The sequence below is a fragment of the Jaculus jaculus genome, chromosome 2, assembly GCF_020740685.1.
Source record: "Jaculus jaculus isolate mJacJac1 chromosome 2, mJacJac1.mat.Y.cur, whole genome shotgun sequence".
Lineage (NCBI taxonomy): Eukaryota > Metazoa > Chordata > Mammalia > Rodentia > Dipodidae > Jaculus > Jaculus jaculus.
The window spans coordinates 169,968,000-169,988,006 of NC_059103.1; the positions used below are offsets into that span (position 1 = coordinate 169,968,000).

The 20,007-nt window shown below is 35.9% G+C and overlaps 1 protein-coding gene across 6 annotated transcripts in view; it reads left to right on the forward strand.

Moving 5' to 3' along the window:
* Vps13b (vacuolar protein sorting 13 homolog B) overlaps nt 1-20,007 on the forward strand; it is a 659,022-nt gene that overhangs the window by 152,810 nt on the left and 486,205 nt on the right. For all 6 annotated transcript variants that reach the window (XM_045143281.1, XM_045143283.1, XM_045143282.1 and 3 more), the window contains 2 exons: nt 11,492-11,626; nt 12,629-12,802. In XM_045143281.1, the coding sequence (XP_044999216.1) occupies nt 11,492-11,626; nt 12,629-12,802 (309 nt within the window). The remainder of the gene's footprint in view (nt 1-11,491; nt 11,627-12,628; nt 12,803-20,007) is intronic.

A 20,007-nucleotide genomic window follows, 5' to 3' on the forward strand; every position in this document is an offset into this window, starting at 1 on the left:
CTTAGACCATCATTGGCCAGTTTCCCCAAGTAGCTCATGTAGAGCTTTCTAGCACTAGACAGGCTAACTGGGGACTGGCTGTCTTCTGGATTCCAGTGAGGTCTCCATGCTCTGGGTTGGCAGTATATGGTGTCTTCAACAATAGGATCTTCACATTTGCCTCAGGTGGGTAATAAAGTGTTTTGACAGAAGCCTCTCTTGTTTGAGGACCTGGTAGGTCTCTGCGATCAACAGCTCATTCTGGGAAGCAACCAATTTCTCTTATTAGGAGCTTTATCCCACCTTCTTCAGGGCACTTCTTTTCAGATACTCCCCTGTTACTCCTTTTGAGGGTTATATCTTTTAATCTATCTTCAAAGGTAAAGGTTTCTATGATACCAGCTCATTTTGAATTTATTTTATGTTTTTTTTTTCCTCTCCCCAAACCCTTCCATCCCTGTTGTCTGGGTCTTGAGTTGCCTATCAGATATGTCAGCAACTCGAGCTGGTCCAGGTTAGGAACCTCACATGAGTGATGGCATGTAGCATTTGTCTTTTTATGATTGTGTGAGTTTGCTATGATCTTTTCCAAGTCCATTTTTCTGCAAATTTCATTGTATCATTTTTTCTTACTGCTAAGTAGAATTCCATTATGTAAATGTATCACAACTTCGTTATCCATTCATCAAAGGATGGGCAACTGGGCTGATTTCAGTTCTTAACTATAATGAATTGAGCAGTTATAAAAATGGTTGAGCAAATATCTATATAGTGAAGCATGGATCATTGAGAATAAATACCCAGTAAAGGAATAACTGAATCTGTTGGTAACTTTATATTCATCCTTTTCAGGAATTTCATTATCGATTTTCATGGTGGTTGTACAAGTTTACATTGCCACCAACAGTGAACAAGGGTTTCTCTTTCTCTACATCCTCACCAACATTTGTTGCTGTTGATTTAAAATTTTTTTTTTGTTTTATTTATTTATTTGAGAGTGGCAGACAGAGAGAGAATGAGGCCGATATAGAGAGAGAATGGGCATGCCAGGGCCTCCAGCCACTGCAAACGAACCCCAGACGTGTGTACCCCCTTGTGCATCTGGATAACATGGGTCCTGGGGAACTGAGCCTTGAACCAGGGTCCTTAGGCTTTACAGGCAAGTGCTTAATCACTAAGCCATCTCTCCAGCCCTGCTGTTTGATTTTTTTTAATGATTGCTATCTTTACTGGAGCAAGGTGGAATCTAATTGTTGTTTTAATATGCATTTCCCTGATGATTAGGGATGTTGAACATTAATTGTGAGTTAGCCATTTTTATTTCTTCCTCTGAGAACTACTTATTCAGTTTTCTGCCCCATTTTTGGAGCTTGTTGTTTGATTCATTTTAGTTTTTTTTTTTTAGTTCTTTCTAGATATTTGACCTCTGTCAGTGGTATACCTGATGAAAATTTTCTCTCATTCTGTAGGTAATCTCTTGGCTCTGTTTATGGTATATTTGTCTGTGCAAAGCTCTTTAGCTTAATGAGATCCCATTGTTTGGGTGCTTGTTTTATTTCCAGGGATACTAGTGTTTTGTTCAGGAAGTCTTTCCTCACTCCTATATATCATTCCCATATATCCTATCCTGTATATCATTCTTCTAATTTTTTCTTCCAGTAGGAGAGTTTCAAGTGTTATACTGAGGCCTTTAATCTACTTGGACTTGACTTTTGTGTATGGTGACATGAGTGGGTCTGGTTTAATTTTTTACATATGCTTATCCAATTTGTCTAGCACCATTTGTTGAAGATGCTGTCTTTCCTCCAGTCTATATTATTAGCACCTTTGTCAAAGGTCAAGTAGCTATAGTTACTTGACCTAAGGTCTGGGTCTTCAATTCTGTTCTGTTGGTCTTTGTTTCTGTTTTTATGCCAGTACCTTGCCGTTTTTGTTACTATAGCTTTGTAGCATAGCTTTAGATCTGGTATGGTGATACCACCAGAGGTGTTTCTTTTGCTGAGGATATGTTTGGATATCCAAGGCCTGTTGCCATTCCAAATGAATTTTGAGATCATTTTTTCTATCTTTGTGAAGAACTATAAAGGAATTTTTATTGGTGTTGCATTAAAACTATACATTGGTATAACTGTCATTTTCATATTAATTCTATCCAGGAGCATGGGAGGTCATTCCATCTTCTCAAGTGTTCCTCGCTTACTTTCTTGAGTTTTTTTTTTTTTTAAATGTTTTCATTATATAGATCTTTTACATCCTTGGTTAGTGTTATTTCAAATTATTTATTTATTTTTGTTTGCTATTGAAAATGTGACAGCCTTGCTGATTTCTTTCCCTGTATATTTGTCCTTTGCATATAAAAAGGCTACTGATTTTTGTGTTTTGATTTTGTATCCTGCTACTTTAATGAAGGAGTTAATCACCTTTAGAAGTTTTGAGATGGAGACTTTCAGGTCACATGTATAGGATCATGTCATCTGCAAATAGGGTTGACTTGACTTTTTCCTTTTCAGTTTGTATCCCTTTTTATTTCTTTCTCCTGTCTTTTTGCTTGGGCTAGGACTTCTAGTACTATGTTGAAGAGTCGTGGTAAGAGTGGGCATCCCTGTCTTGTTCCCGATCTCAATGATTCTTGAGTCTTTCCCCATTAAGTATTATTTGGGATTTTGGTGCTTTATATATAGTCTTTACTGTGTTGTGATATAAACCCTTCATACCTATTCACTCTAGTGTTTTGCTCATGAATTTATATTGTATTTTGTCAAAGGCTTTCTCTGTACCAATTGAGATGATCAAGTGGTTCTTTTGATTAAGCTTATTTATGTGGTATATTACATTGCCTGATTTCTATATATTGAACCATCCCTGCACCACTGAAATGAAGCCTACTTGATCAAGGTGAATAATGCTTTTGATGTATTATTGAATTTGGTTTGTGAGGATTTTGGTTAGGATATTTGCATCTAAATTCATCAGGGGGATAGGACTCTCTTTTCTTTTTGTATCTCCGTCTGGTTTTGGTATAATGGTGATGCCAGCTTCATAAAAAGAATTGAGGAGCATTCTGTGCTCTCTGATTATGTGAATTAGTTTGAGAAATATTGTTTTCAGTTTTTCAATGAGGGTTTTGTAGAATTTTAGAGATTATAGGTACATCAAAGGTACTTGGGGAACTGGGTGCTCTGGATTCACTCTACTTGCATGCCATCTTTAAAAATGATTAATGAAATAAAAAATTGAGTTGAATTCATGAAAGAGGCACATGGTATCAGGAGTACCTATTAAAGAAGAGATATATAATCTTTGGAGGCCAGAAGTTAGCAAATGAATTAAATAACAACTTAAGCACATTTATTGACACTATCTGTGAACTTACAGGTGGTTATAAGGGAATTACTCAGAAAATAGTGTTGAAAATTTGGATAATTTGTGCCAATAGATATGGATACTAGCATGAAAGAGACCTGTGTTTCATAGGCTCTGGGAATAGGAAAATAGAACAGAAACCATATTTAGTGACATTTTCTCCAGAAAAAGTAAATGCTAAATATGGATTTTAAGATTTATGAGTTATAAATACAAAGCAGGAAACTTAAGCTTCTAAGTAGACACATTGTCTAGTTAGAATCAGGTGTGCTGTTGACAGGCATAAACCTTGATCGACAGCTACAGCAAAGGTAAAGCTAAAGGACACAGTCTCCAACATGTTTTTTTTTTTTTTCTCTCGGTTTCCTATTGTTGATATGAGGACTTACAGGGGGAAATATTTGTAATGGAACCTATACATTTGAGGCATTGTGTTAAGATGTCTACAGGTCTCTTCTTTAGAATACACAGTCTGGTATTATTGCACTTTTCATGTGAATTCTTGAATACTTTTCCCAGACTATATCTAGAATGTGTGTGTGTGTGTGTGTGTGTTTATATATATACACGCACTAACCAGGCTCTACTCCATTTCAAATAAAAACTTTTTTTCTATCTCTCAGCACTCAGAAATGCTCGTATGCCACATTTGGTTTTGTAAGAGATTAATCAAAGTTAAGTAAATAAAAAAAAGTAATTTTTATGTTCTAATTTTTAGAAGGCTTTTCTTTTTTTAAACAAAGTTTTAGATTTACAGTACATTTGAGAAGAAGGCTCATAGATCTCTCATTTGATCTTTTGTCTGCACATCACATGGCTTCCACCATTATCGATGTCCTGTGTCACAATGTTGCATTTGTTACACTGATGAACCCATATTGAATCATGATTTATAATTTACATTTATGGTCATGCTTGGTGACCTGCATTCTGTGAATTTGGACAACATGGACTATGTACCCATTACTATAGCATTATGCAGCCTCTTTGTACAACCCTAAAAGTCCTTTCTGCTCTGAATGTTTATTTTTCTTATTATCCTGATTCCTGGAGATCACTGATCTTTTTATTGAATCCATTATTGTACTTTCAAGAATGTCAGATACTTTGAATTCTTTTCACATTAACCTTTTTTGTTTTCATTTGATAATAGGGATTTTGGTTTCCTTTATGCCTTCTTATATCATGATAGCTTCCTTATATTTCAGTCTGAATGTAAGGCAGCTTATCCATTCAACTTCAGAGGAGTATCTTTGTTGCTTCCATGTTGGGGAGAAGTAAAGCTTCTATTATTATTGTTGTTGAGGATTTTGTGTTGACCTAATTTTTAACTCCTTTGGGTAAATACTAAACAGTAAAATTGCTGAATCATAAGAGTATACTTAATTGTGTACAAAACATCCAAACATTTTTTCCTAGTGGCTGTCCAATTTTGCTTTCCTGTCAGCAGTAAATATGAGTTTCCATTGCTCCACATCTTTGTAGCCTTCAGTATTATCAGAGATTAATTTTCACTAATAATGCGAATAAGTGCTCCAAGAATATATGAGATCATGTGACAGGGACATAGAGAGGTTGTGGTTCAAATAATCTGAGAAGTAGAAACAAATCTTACGTTGTTAGTCTGTTAAGTTATGTTGTTATTGTGTTAAGAATCTGTTATGTTGTTAGTGTGTTAAGAATTATGTTGTAGAAGGCCAAATGTGATGGCAAACACCTATAAATTCCAGTACTAGGGAGGCAGGATTAGGATTCTTACTGAAGTTCTAGGCTAGCCTTATCTACATAGAGAGTTTTAGGCAAACAAGAACTCTGTAAGTAGCAAGACCTTGTCTCAAAAGGAAGAAAAAAAAACAAAGTCAGTACACTATGTGACAGGGTATATGGCATCTAACCTAGGCACATTTTTTCACAGTCTATACTTTGAAATATGAAGGTTTTGTCAGATGTTTGCCATTGTTGATGTTAAACGAAAAGTTAAAATATCAGAGAAGTTAATTTTTAAATTCCTGCAGACTAGTAGATCAGTACGTGACTACAGTAGTGTGGATGAACAGGGATTTTTAGATGCAAGTGGCCATGCAATGAGGAAAAAATCAGCTTTTGATTTGGAAGGCTATGTTTTCTTTTTCATATATAGTTGAAGTTCAATTCTGTACAATTATCACTGAATTGCACTTTCAAAATTACTTCTTTAGTGCTACTGGTGGCTCTTCAATGACACATTTTTATTCTTTAAAAAATATTAAGTAATTTTTAACCGGACAATAAATAAATTTTTTAATTGATGACTTCTGTAATTATAGGCAATAATCCATGGTAATTCCCTCCCTCCCCCCTTTCCCGTTTGAACCTCCACTCTCCATCATATCCCCTACCTCTCTCAATCTGTCTCTTTTTTATTTTGTTGTCATGATCTTCTCCTATTATGATGGCCTTGTGTAGGTAGTGTCAGGCACTGTGAGGTCATGGATATCCAGGCCATTTTGTGTCTGTAAGAGCACATTGTAAGGAGTCCTACCCTTCCTTTGGCCATTCTTTCTGCCACCTCTTCTACAGAGGACCCTGGGCCTTGGAAGGTGTGGTAGAGATATTTCTGTGCTGAGCACTCCTCTGCCACTTCTTCTCAGCACCACAGTACCTTATGAGTCACCACCAAGGTCACCATCAACATGAGATGTTTCTCTGAAAAGAGAAGCTTTTCTACCCCAAAAGTGAGAGTAACATTAATATGTGCTTACCAGGCAGTTTGGTGAGCATACTATATCCAGACATTTTGTCTTAACCCCAGAATGTTATTATGCATGCAACTTGATTTTAAAAGCAGAATCATTATCAACAACAATAACAGAAAGCAATTTCTGCCTTTAAAAAGCATGAACTTATTTATCCTAAAAGAAGGAGCCATTTGCAGTCTCTACTTGTTGACTCTTAAAGCTCACTTTTTTTTCTTTTTTTTTTTTTTTTTTTCGAGGTAGGGTCTCACTCTAGCTCAGGCTCACCTGGAATTCACTATGTAGTCTCAAGGTGGCCTCAAACTCAAGAGTAATCTTCCTACCTCTATTCCTGAGTGCCGGGATTAAAGGCATTTGCCACCACACCCAACCTATCTTTTGTGGTTACACCTGTGCCCTGGTTCTTACTGACTTGAACCTCTTTGGTTCTTCCCTTGAATGGTTTATTCTTTCAATGTAAAATCAAGTATATGAAAGCTGTTTGCTATTTTGTGTAAGGTTCTTTAATTATTTCCAAGTTGAATATATCTTTTTAGTGTATATTTTAGAAGAATTTCAATTTTGCCATCAGAACCTTTATTGGCATATTGTACTGTGGTGGTCTTCTTTTTCTGTATGTAGCACTTTTTGTTAGTTTTACAAAATTACAATTTTGCATCTCCAAATGCAAAGGGAAGTCCTTTGGCACCCTATTATTACCTCTGCTTTGTAGAGGTAATCATTTTCAGGTTATTCCTAGATATTTACCCCTACATTTCTAGATTGTGTAGTTTATTGCAAGTTTATTTATTTATTATTTATTTTCTAGTATCATAAGAGAACCATGAGGTTTTATTGATAATCTTTACAAATGTTGTATAGTGATGTAGCTTAGTGGGAGAAGACTATATGTGGGTTCCATCTTACCAGCACACAAAGTTTCCCTTTCTATTTATTTATAGCTTAGGCATTGATTGCAGCCTACAGGGCTAAAGTGTTTATATTTACTTTTGAGATCAATCCCCACCCCATCATAACCAGTTAAGCCTGGACTAGTTAAAAAACCTAAAACTCCTCTTATAATTCAGAGGCTTACCAGGATTTTGCAGGGTGACACATTGGGGGTGGGCAGACATTAGGATCCATCATTCTGAGTACCTCACTTTAGGAATCTGACCATGAGAGGCCATTTCTTTGTAAGGCTGTCCAGTTGCTAAAAAAAAAAAAAAAATCTAGCAGTTCCTAGTTTAACACAGAATAAACAAGGTTCTAGACCCCTTCCTCATTATAGAGTGTTTCAAGTTCTAAATGATTTGTGTTTATGTATCATCTGTGTAGTTTTAAATATTGAATTTCCCTCCCCTCCCCTCCCCTTCCTCTTCCCCCTCCCCATTGCTTATGCTGAATGAATAATTTTATTATTTTCTGATATTTTCAGTATCTACTATTTTTCATTTTGGGGAGATGTATTGTTTCTCCATTTTTGTTATTTAGAGAGAATAAGCATCATGATTTTAAGTATTCTTTCATTTAAGAAATATTATGAGAGGGAGAGAAAGACAGAATGAGCACACCAGGGCTTCTAGTAGTTGCAGAGAATTCCAGATGCATGCACATGTGCTACCTTGTGCATCTGGCATACATAGGTTTTGGGTAATCGAACCTTGGTCCTTTGGCTTTATAGGTAAGTGCCTTATCTGCTAAGCCATCTTTCTAGCACTCATACTTTTTTATTGAAAAAAATATATATATACACACACACACATATACATACATACACACACACATACACGTATATATGTATGTGTGTGTGTGTATATATATATATATATATATATATATATATCTCCAGTTCTTCTAGTGTCTTCTATATTCTTTGTGGCTATATTATTATCATTTGAAATTTTCTTTTGATTTAGTATACATTAATGTTGATTACTTATTTTACTTTTTTTTTTTTTTTTTACAAAACCTCTCTATAACAGTTATTTCCGTCTAGTATTTAATTAACTTTTATATTGTAGAATACAGTTAACTAGAACATCTGCATGAAGGCAGATCAGGTGATTGGCTATAGTCATGTAGGGAAATTGAGCACAATTCATTTTGTTTTGATATGAGATAATTAATTTCTAGTTTCTCTTTTGGAGAGGGCCTGGTCAGTTTGTTCACAGAAAAATATTTTTATTTTCTTCTTCTATCTTATAATCTTGTAAGAGTTATAACAGTAAAAAGAGATCTCATTATTTAACCAACACATTTATTCTGTGTCGATATTTTGATAATTCCTCATTTTAGCACAGATTTCTTTCTTTAGCTATATCTTTTATTTCTTAATTAATTTAGAGTTCTTACTGTTCAGTCTGTTCTCTGCCAGATACGTGTGAGATTGTTGCACTAAATCACATGAATAACCATAACTTAATGACTTAGTTACTCAACACTGAGGGAAAGGTCTTAGTGAGGACTAATTTTGGCAGGTAAGAAAGTTGGTAGAAAACAATTAACAAGGTACTGGTGCATCACATTATGGAGAGCCTATTTAAGGATTATTATCTTTTTAGAAAGATAGTAGAGGGGTGGAGAGATGGCTTAGTGGCTATGATGCTTGCCTGCAAAGCCTAGTGACTAGTGTTCTCCAGTAACCACATATGCTAGATGCACAAGGTGACTCATGTATTTGGAGTTTGTTTGCAGTGGCTAGAGGCTCTGGCATGCCCATTTTCTCTGCCTCTCTCCACCTCCCCCATTTGCAAATAAATAAGTAAATAATAGGAAGATACCAGAGGGAGAAGAAATAGACATATTTTATATTAGGTTGGTTATACAAATTCATAATTATCTCAAACTTTAAAAAATATTTTATTTTGAGGGCGCACATGTGTGAGAGAGAGGGAGAGAGAGAGAGAGAGAGAGAGAGAGAGAGAGAGGAGAGGAGGGAGGGAGGGAGGGAGGGAGGGAGGGAGGGAGGGAGGGAGGGAGGGAGGGAGGGAGAGAATGAATGAGAATAGTCATGCCATGGCCTCCAGCCACTGCAAACAAACTCCAAATGCATTTGCCACCTTATGTGGCTATATTGGTCCTAGGAATTGAACTGAGGTCCTTTGGCTTTGCAGGTAAATACCTTAACTGCTAAGCCATCGCTCCAGTCCTAATTATTTTAAAATTATTTTATTGACAGTGCAAGGTAAATTGCCTTTCACTTGTAGTGCCTCGGGGATCTCTTCTTCACTTCCTCTAGTGGGCTGTGATATACAGCATTTGCATAAATGTATATAAGAGAACTTCATAAAACATTTTTTCCAATTATCTTCGAATTACCTTCTTGGCTCATGACGGTTGTTTGTGTTATCCTACCAAAACATACTCCTTCTCTAAATTAAGTTCTATGAAGTTCACTTGAGTTCCCCTAATAAAATTTGTTTAGTAGTGACTAAGATTATTCTGGCTTCCACAAGTGAACAATAACAGTGACAGCCCTAAACTGTGTTACAAAGTAGGTAAGTAATTCTGCGCTCATTTGAAGCCATATTTATTAAACTTCTAAGATTTTTCTACTCCCATCTTGTTTCCTGAACATAAGATTTTATTTTAGGATTTTAAAGTGTCCTGTTCCCATAGGACAGAATGTGAGCACTGTCCTGAGGTGTATAGTGCTAACACTGTGTGTGCTCCCTCTTACCTCCCTAGTGCTTCCATGTGGGACACTGTACAGTTTAACCTTGATGGGGGAGTCGAAAGAAACCAAAATTATTGCTTACTAGAAACTTTTCTGTATTGTCAAGATCTATCAAGACACTAATAATATTTAATCTCTTTTTCTGTTATGAAACTTGTGTCACTAACAGCTCATTTATTTATGTTTCTTAGAGTAAGAGAATGCCATGATGATATTTTGGTCAGTAAAACAGTCCCTAAATATGTGAGAAATGTAAAGAACATCAAAACACAGAAATAAAACCTTTGTAGTGTTTGCCTAAATTAGAGTTTGCTATAGAGTCACGTTTGACTATCAGAAGAGATTTCTGGCAACTTCTAATGGTTGTCAATACAACATGCACAAAATATCAACAAAGTAGTATCCTAAGTTCTGAGGATAATGAGTGTTATTTTAAAAACACATGTCAAGTACTAGAAACTAGCAATTAATTGATACACAATTATGTCATGATCAAACATATATTAACAGGATAATAGCCTTTCTGAATTATAGTTCAATGTGTGTGATGGTTTTTTTTTTTAAATTTTTGTAACAATAGCTTCTATGTGGGAATCATTTAGTGTGTTAAATAGCAAGGGTCATAGGCTAGAGAGGTCAGGAAATTTGTCATAATCTTATGGATCCCCTAGAATACAGAAAAGTTGGAAATGAGAGATTTTAGAAAGAAAAATTATTACATCTAACCTAGAAAGTCCATTTTCTTAATTAGTCATACAAAGATATTCTTCAAATATGAAGTATATACATCTGGGAAACTATGTTCTTGGGTATTTATGAATATAGGCAGAATGAGTGTTAGACAGAATTTATTTTTGTGATGGATGAAACTGTATTAAACCCTATTCTTTCACTTAGTAGCTATAATTCTTTATGTGAAAGTTAGTAAGCAGCTCTTATTTATTGTATTTTTGTCTGTATGATAAGAGAAGTAATATTTATTTTACAATCATTTTGTGAACATTGAATACATTTGCATGCATTACACAGTCCTCAACAAATTTAATTGATTAGAGATCCTCCCCCTCTCCCATGATTATAGTACTTGAAAGTATTATCAGAATTAAGATCTGTAGGCTTCATGTGTCATCCTCTTCTACCATTCATGACCAGAAATTGGTTCTCCCTTTACTGTTAAGGTTTCTCAGCCATTTTGTACAGTAAGTATTGCAAATAGTATGTAGTAGAGACATTAACATGTAACTTTATAACTAACTGATAAAAATCTATTTGTTCCCTTTTGCAGACAAGTTATTGCATTTTAATTTAAGAATTTCCTTGGGCTCTTTTATTTCTGTCTCTTCTCTCCATCTCACCAGGTTTTTTTTTTACTCAAATAGTTTTCTTTGTAAATGTCTCTGCCAAAATAAGTCAAACTTATTTTAAAACATAACATTTATTATATATTCTAAATCCAAATATGATTTTTAAGCTGTCTCTTGTGTTTTAAGTAAAGATTTGTACATTTATTTTAATTCATTGAACTTTACTAATTCAAGATCTAACTCTAAAAGTAGAGTTATGAGAGTTCAGTCCATTTATTTAAAAGTTGCATCCTTTTGCCTTTTAAATACTGAACTCTGAAATGTAACACAAATACTGTAAGAACATCTGAGGTAGATAATTAAAATATAATTAAGTTTAAATACCTTGGTGAAGGAATATAAAAATTATTTAAATTCAATCAGCTAGTACATTTGCAGTTTTCTTTTATTAGGTGTGAAATCTAAGAATCCCCTGCCAACTCTTGAGGGCTCAATCCAGAATGTTGAATTGAAGTACTGCAGCACATCATTGGTCAAATGTGCCTCTGGGACCATGGGATCAATAAAAATTTGTGCCAAAGCCCCAGGTATGTGCAGCTGGACCGTGTAAAACTTTATTGCCTGTATAGGAGAATTGGCCTTGCATTTTACAAGGACTGTTCCTGAAACAAGAATTTACTCATTGTTCCTATGAATCAGAGGTTTTAATTTTTTTAACTTAAAAAATTTTAATAGTACAAAGATGATACTTCTTGGCTTTAATAAATTTGTTTTTATTTAAGGAAAAGGACTTTGCATAGTTTGAAGCACAGTTACAAGAGATAAAAATTAGAGGAATATTCTTATACTTTGGGGGAAGGTTGTGACTGCATGTGATACATGAATATTAAATAAAAATGTTAGCTTAATAGGGTTAACCACAAAGTATGGACATTTTAAAACCTAGAGTTATAATTGACTACACCTTTCTTCTAGCATATTATTTCATAATGTTTTCCTTTGACTATCTGCAAGTTCTTTAACACAGTATGTATTTCCGGATGTCTTTAATGATGCAGAGTCTCTGAATTTATTCATGTCATTTCATCTTAGAAACTTTTGTGAGCATACCCTACATTTATTAGTAAAATATCAAAACTTAGCTTGTTTTCTAAAGTGTTTTGTTTATTCATTTATTTGAGAGAGAGAGAAAGAGAGAGATACAGATGTAAAGATGTAAGAAGAAAGAAAAGAAAAGAGGGAAAGAGTGAGAATGGGCATGCCAAGGCTCCTAGCCACTGCAAGGAACTGCAGAAACATGTGCCACCTTTGTGCATCTGGTTTACATGTGTACTAGAGAGTTGAATTTGGGTCTGTTGGCTTTGCTGGCAAGTGCCTTAATTGCTAAGCTATCTTTTCAGCTCCAAAACTTAGTTTTAAGAGCTACAGTGGCTTTGTGAATCAAATTATGTAGATGATTAACTACATTAAAATTTCTAAATGTTATTGAAATAGTATTGCATTAGTATATTTTGACATCATAGATCCTCAAGCTACCCCTATATTTTACTTAGTAAGATTTTTATTTTTTAACCTATATTTCTATTCAGGTGACAGTGGAAAAGAGAAGTTGATTCCCTTGCTTCAGGGTCCTTCTGACACCAAAGACCTTCACAGCACTAAATGGCTCAATGAAAGTAGAAAGCCAGAATCTCTTTTAGCTCCAGACTTGATAGCCTTCACAGTCCAAGCGCCACACTATATGGACTACTGCCACAACTCTGGTAAGCATAGTCCTATCATTATTTCCTTATTTTGCTGCTTAATTTCCAGAAAGTCTTTTGAAAGTAGACTTTTTGTAAAAAGCAACTTTGTTAATTTGTATGTTCTCTGCTGTTGTGCTTTTCAAAATTTCTAAATTTTTTTTTTTCCTGAGATAGGGTTTCAGTGTAGCTCAGGCTGACCTCAAACTCATGGCGATACTTCTACCTCTGCCACCCCGGTGCTAGGATTATAGGCATGTGCCACTACGCCCAGCTATGTGTCAGTTTTGATAAGTGAAATGCATTTATAAACAATAATGATTTTATTTTATGAGATAATTGAGCTACAATTATAGGATTTCCCCTTAGGTTTACATGCATAAAGTTCAGCTAGACTTCCTATGGGATATGGGGCAGAAGTATCAAAAGTTCAAGACCATCTTCTGCTGCATGACAGATTGAGGCCAGCCTTGGCTACAAGAGAGCTTCCTTCAAAAAATAATAAAAAGCACTCCCCAAATATAGTCTAATATTGATTATATATTTTCCTGAGCTGATAGCACTTTGATTGTATGTTTCTTATATTTTGACTCTGTCTGTAGTTTTATAGAAAAGAAAATGCCTTTATAGTAGCACCAAAAACCAAACAAACCAAACCACTCGGAAGTTGTGATCTCATTTCTTAGAGTTCTATTTTTCATAGCATCATTTTTCTGAGAAGCTGTTTTGCTTTATTCACCATCAAAATAGCAGAATTGCATTTCTCATGTTCAGAGACATGAGAGATATGGCTCAGTGAATGTTAGAAAAAAGAAGTTATGACAGGGAGAGTTCTAAATCAACCATGAGCTCAAATACCTTATTAGTAAAATCAAAGTAGTCAGTTCATAAGGCTAGAAATAAGATAGCAATATAGAGATTTCTCAGAAAATATTTCCTTAAAATTCAGCAGTGATTGCTTTCAAATAGCTTCATGAAATTAGAACTCAGTTAACATTATGTACTAAGTACTGTAGCTCATTGGTAGTCTAAAAGTGTTAGTAAATTCAGTACAGACTCTAAGAAAAGATTCATAATTATCTAGCAGAGTCTATTTATGGGTAAATATCACAATAGTAAACAATTGTGCACATGCATATAGGCAGGACACTATATAATTCAAAGATGTTACTGTTGTAGTGCTACTTGGAGTTGAGTGTTAGCTACATTAGAAACTGGAAATTATTTGAAAGGCCTGCTTGAATATGAGATTTCTAAACAGAACACTCTTTATGAGGCTTATAAACAGACAACTCCTAAAAAAGACAGCATTATTTACCAAAAAAAAAAAAAAGCATGACATGAAAACAGAGGAATAGAATTTGAATAAAAGACCTGCAAAAAGCCCATGCAACTGAAGTTGTCTGATTTTTTAATCTTTTTTTTTTTCATTTTTATTTATTTGAGAGCGACGGACATAGAGAGAAAGACAGATAGAGGGCGAGAGAGAGAATGGGTGCGCCAGGGCTTCCAGCCACTGCAGACGAACTCCAGACACGTGCGCCCCCTTGTGCATCTGGCTAACGTGGGACCTGGGGAACTGAGCCTCGAACCAGAGTCCTTAGGCTTCACAGGCAAGCACTTAACTGCTAAGCCATCTCTCCAGCCCCAAGGATCATTTCTTTTAACAGCTGTACTTATTTATTTTTTGTTGCTAATGCATGCTTTAGAAACTTTTGTTTCAGACAAACTTGGGCTGGAGAGATGGCTTAGTGGTTAAGCGCTTGCCTGTGAAGCCTAAGGACCCTGATTCGAGGCTTGATTCCCCAGGATCCACGTAAGCCAGATGCACAAGGGGCCACACACATCTGGAGTTTGTTTGCAGTGGCTAGAGGCCCTGGTGTGCCCATTCTGTCTCTCTCTGCTTTCTCTGTCTGTCTGTCACTCTCATCCTAGTCAAAATTCTTATTAACCACAAAACAAACAAAAGGAAAGAAAATATAACAAAAACACAATATATGTTGGCAAGGTTGGAGGAAAGAAATGATCAGTTAGAAATTGTTGGTGAGAAATATACATTAGTTCAGCCACTTACAGAGATTAGTTTAGAGGTTCCTCAAAAAAATTAAAAATAGGACTACATAAATATGATCCAAATATATCCCAAAATAATCAAGGTCAGCTTAGTACAGACATGCTTATTGCTACATTACTACAAAGCCAAGTTATGGTATCCACCTAGGTGCCTGTCAGTAAATGAATGGGTAAAGAAAATGTATACACAATGGTATATTTTTCAGCGATAAAAATGACCAAAATTATGACATTTTCAGGAAAATAGAAGTAGTGATCACCATGCTAAATGAATACAGCTAATCTTATGAAGACACATATTGAGTGTTGTCTCTCATGTGTGAAATTTTGGGAAAAGCACAGGGCAGAAAAGTTAAAAAAGGACTATTAAGGTCAAGAAGTCAAAAAAGCCAGAGTAGTAAATAGAATGAGAATAGGACAATCAAGGATTGAATATGACCAAAATACATTATGTACATATATGGAACTTTATTTTTATTTATTTATTTTTTAAATTTTTTTTTGTTCATTTTTTATTTATTTATTTGAGAGCAACAGACACAGGGAGAAAGACAGATAGAGGGAGAGAGAGAGAATGGGCGCGCCAGGGCTTCCAGCCTCTGCAAACGAACTCCAGACGCGTGCGCCCCCTTGTGCATCTAGCTAACGTGGGACCTGGGGAACTGAGCCTCAAACTGGGGTCCTTAGGCTTCACAGGCAAGCGCTTAACCGCTAAGCCATCTCTCCAGCCCCATGTATGGATCTTTAAAAAAAACCTGTTGAAATGGGAATTTTGGGGTTTCTTGTGATAAGCCAATATGCCAACAAACCAACAAATTTAGAGTACTCTGGATTCTTCTTGTCTTGTGAATTTGAAGAATTAAAATCCACAGACCAGTGGGTAAAGTTTAGAGAGACTTTTATTAGATTAAGAGAAGGAAAGATGAGGAAGTACAGAGAGCTCCTGTTATGAAGCAGGTGATCAGGGGTAAAGCCCAACCTGTGATGCCAAATTGGCATTATTTATTGATTCTGAATGGGGCCTGAGGTAACCAGCCATGACACCAAGTTTTAGGGCTGAGTTTAACCAACCACATTTAACCTTCCAGGAATGCTCCTTCCAAGGGAGGGCTTAGATTTTTATGGAAAAATACACATCTAGGGAACTCCTTTAGGCAAGAGATCTAAGTGGAGATGGCAAGAGCAAGCCAAAGGACATTCTTACCTTTTACTTTTGGGGCCCAGTTACCCTAAACTGCCTCACCATGGTTTTGTAAAACTAATATATGCTACTTAAAAAATATGTCTATTATAAGAATTGTCTTCTTACAAAAAGGGAAACATCAATTTGGTGAGGATTTGATAAGGTAAGAATGATGAGGATAAGGCCAACTCACAAAGTTAGTTGGCAACTCCTTAAGAAAGACTTACACTGATAACATAAAGCAGAAATTGGTAAATATTTTAGTTAAGAGTAAGATAGCTAATATCTTAGGCTTTGTGAACAAATGGTGTCTAGTCTCACCTGTTTTGCTTTTGTAGCACAAAAATTGCCATTAATAGTACACAAAATGTATATAAACATTTAATGTACATTGACAGTCCATAAAATGGATAGGCAGATAGGAGGGGCTGTGTTCGAATAAGTGCTTAAATTACCTTTGGTAATGCTATTGAATCATGCTTTTTAAAATAAATGTTTTAGTAAATGCTAGTCTATATTATTAATTATTCACATAATAATTTTGGTTAATTTTCTTTCAAATCAATAAATTATTAAGATGTTAATTGAACCTGCCAAATCATCCATTTATAATGTTGTTAACTAGAAAGAAACATACCTTACTTCAATCTGATACATACACACACACACACACACACACACACACACACACACACATATTTGAACCTGTATTATATATAAAACCTGACATATATTTTTGAGTTGAACCAGGCAGGTCCTTGTTTCTTTGTTTTGCAATTAACAGAATTACAAAAAAAATTAACATGTCAAGCATATTTAGGTAATATATTATTTCTTCAACAATTCTTGTAGTAGTCTTTGTAATTTATAAGCATTTATAGGCTCACAAATTATATTTGCCCTTTAAATTTTTTATATGGATCAGAAAGTGAATTAATATAAAAATGATCTGACAGTTATGGCATTTTTATGATAAAATTTTGATTTTTTTTCCTTGCCATTAAGGAAATTTACCTTATCGTCAGCTTTGTTCATGTACTTTAAGGTTTTTTATTGTATTCTAAATTATTTATTTTTAACTAATTATGAGCTTTATTCTTTAAACAAATTATATGTTCTAGTCTCTTTTTGTTATCCTCTTGTATCTCCTTTTCCTTTGCCCCATTCCACAGAAGGCCCTCCTCACTAGGGTCACTGGTATTCACCAAGGGGCTCTGAATGCATCTGAAAGTCTCTGTGGGTTGGTACAGTGCCTTAGGATACTCCTTCTCATTCTGTGTCTCTTCCATCCTTCTTGTGCAGTGCTCCCTGAGCCTTGGTGGGTGTGTTATAAATATACTTCAAATATTCTTTCTTTTTTTCTTTTCTCTTATGTATATGTGTGATGTGAATGAATGTTCATATGTGTGTATGTATGTGTGTGTGCATGTGGAATGCATAAATTGATAATCAAGTGTTTTCATTAATCTTTCTCCACCTTAGTTTTGGGTCAGGGTGTCTCACTGAGCCTAGAGGTCACTGAGTTGGCTAGACTAATTAATGAGCCATTTCTAAGGATCTGCCTATTTCTGTGTTCCCAGTTCTGGGGTTACAGGCATGGAAGCTATACCTGATGTTTTACCTCCTGGGTGCTGGGAGTTCAAACTCAGGTTCTCATCCTTCTGCAGTGAGCACTTTACCCATTGAACCATCATCCTAGCATATAAATATGTATATGTATGTATATCTATCTTATCTATTAATCATCTATCAGCTATGTACCTTTTATCCCCTTGACCCTGGTTCTATTCCCCTAGTGCCCTTCCCTATGTGTTAGTTGGGGGGTGTGTGTGCCTTAGGTTATTTCTGCCCATTCTGTGGCTCTTACCATCTTTCCACCCCCTCCTCTGCAATGTTCCCTGTGCCATGGCAGGCCTGTTGGCAGTCTGATTTATTTTTGAGTTCTTTGTAGCCTCTGGATTTCTACTTTGATAGGTTTTGATTGTTCACTATATCTGCCTCCATTACTCTGGAGCTGGTTGTCTGGCTAGCAGTTAGAGCAGTGTTTACAGCACCCCTCCACTGCAACTTCTCATGGCCCTGGCAGATGTGGAAGATGTGGCAAGTGTTATAAGTGGGAAATCAGTTATCTTATTGTCTTATTCATGGATCTTGACTCTTCCCCATTTTCTCTGCCGTCTGCAAAATAAAGCAGATTCTCCAACCAAGAATGAGAGCAGCTTGTGTTAAAGGAGATATGCAGAGTTATTTGAGGGATTTTTTGCTGCACAAAGCCACTGTTCTTTCCAAAGAGCAGTGGTGGCTTTTCTCTGAAGTATGAGTTTCCTGACTGTGGGAACCTGAATTGGTTTCAAGTACCAGATATAAGCTGTCTCCCACTGAGCAGGTTTCTTACCAATCAGAACAGTTGGTTATCCCCTGAGGCTGTTTGCCGCAAGTGTGTACTTTTTGTCTGTGGGTTGATTTCATAGCCTGCAGCATCCCCTGCTCATTCATACTGTTGGTGCCCATTTTCCAATACGTTGAGCGCTAGAGCTAGTTTTGGTTCCAGCATGATATTCTGATGCTCTGTGACCTCAGCCCATGGTGTCTTTAGCAATAGGGTTTTAAACTTTTAGCTCTTGCAGGCAATGAAGTGTTTTTGGCAATGGTCTACGTTGTTTTGGGAATCTAATTTGTCTCCTTGGTCAACAGCTCACTGTTGGGGGGCAAGCCCAACTCTGGGCCTGAGATTTATCAGCCAATGTCTGTGGATTTAAGGTTAGTCTTTTGCCACCTTTTGTTTGAAATGCCCCCCACCTTGCTTGCCTGTTATTGTTGGTCAAAGTGAGGATTTTTTTTTTAAATTTATTTATTTGAGAGCGACAGACACAGAAAGACAGATAGAGGGAGAGAGAGAGAATGGGCGTGCCAGGGCTTCCAGCCTCTGCAAACGAACTCCAGATGCATGCGCCCCCTTGTGCATCTGGCTAACGTGGGACCTGGGGAACCGAGCCTTGAACCGGGGTCCTTAGGCTTCACAGGCAAGCGCTTAACCGCTAAGCCATCTCTCCAGCCCAAAGTGAGGAGTTTTATGGAACTGATTCATATTATCTTACCTTTTGTGCAATTTCCTTTCCTTCATCCCTATCCACTACCCCTCCATTCCCTTACCATCCCAATATTCTGCCCTCCCCTAACTTGTCAGATAACTCCTCCTCTCTTTGCTTCTTATTTGTTCTCTCTACTTTTCTCATTCTAGTTTTATGCCCATATTCCTGGTGTTGACTACCATTTGCACTCATCTCTAATTGATCCCAGTTAGGAACTACAGATGGATGAGTACAAGTGGCATTTGTCTGTCTGTGCCTGCTTTACTTCACTTAGAATGATTTCTTTTACACTCCATCCATTTACCTGCATCCTTTTTCATTTTTCTTTATCAGTGAGTAGAATTCCATTGTGTATATGTCCAAGTTCATTATTTGATGGTCATCTGGGCTGGTTCCAGTTTGAATTTAAATTTTCTCTCCACCTTGGAACTGCCATCCACATTTATGGCTTAGAAGTTTATGATATGGCTTAGGGGATTCACAAGTATTTTAAAGCCATTTTAATATGTTTGCTTAATCTTATGATTTAAATTGAGTATGTATATATATGTTTTTATATGACTAGTTTTACAGACAAATAATAAATCTTAAATGAAAAAGTAACTATCAACAATATGTCACAACTTTGCTGAAGTATCACCTGCACAGTATTTTCTCGGCTATCTACATATTTTTTCTTTCTCAGAGGTGCTTCTGCCCTTACATATTCACACACACACACACACACACACACACACACACACACACAATTTTCTCACTGTTCTTTAAAAATTATTTCCTCACTGTTCTTTAGATTTTCTTAATCCTTCACTGTATATTGTACTATATGCCACTGATTTATCCAGTTACTTTTCTCTCGCTACTGTTAGAATTTTCTT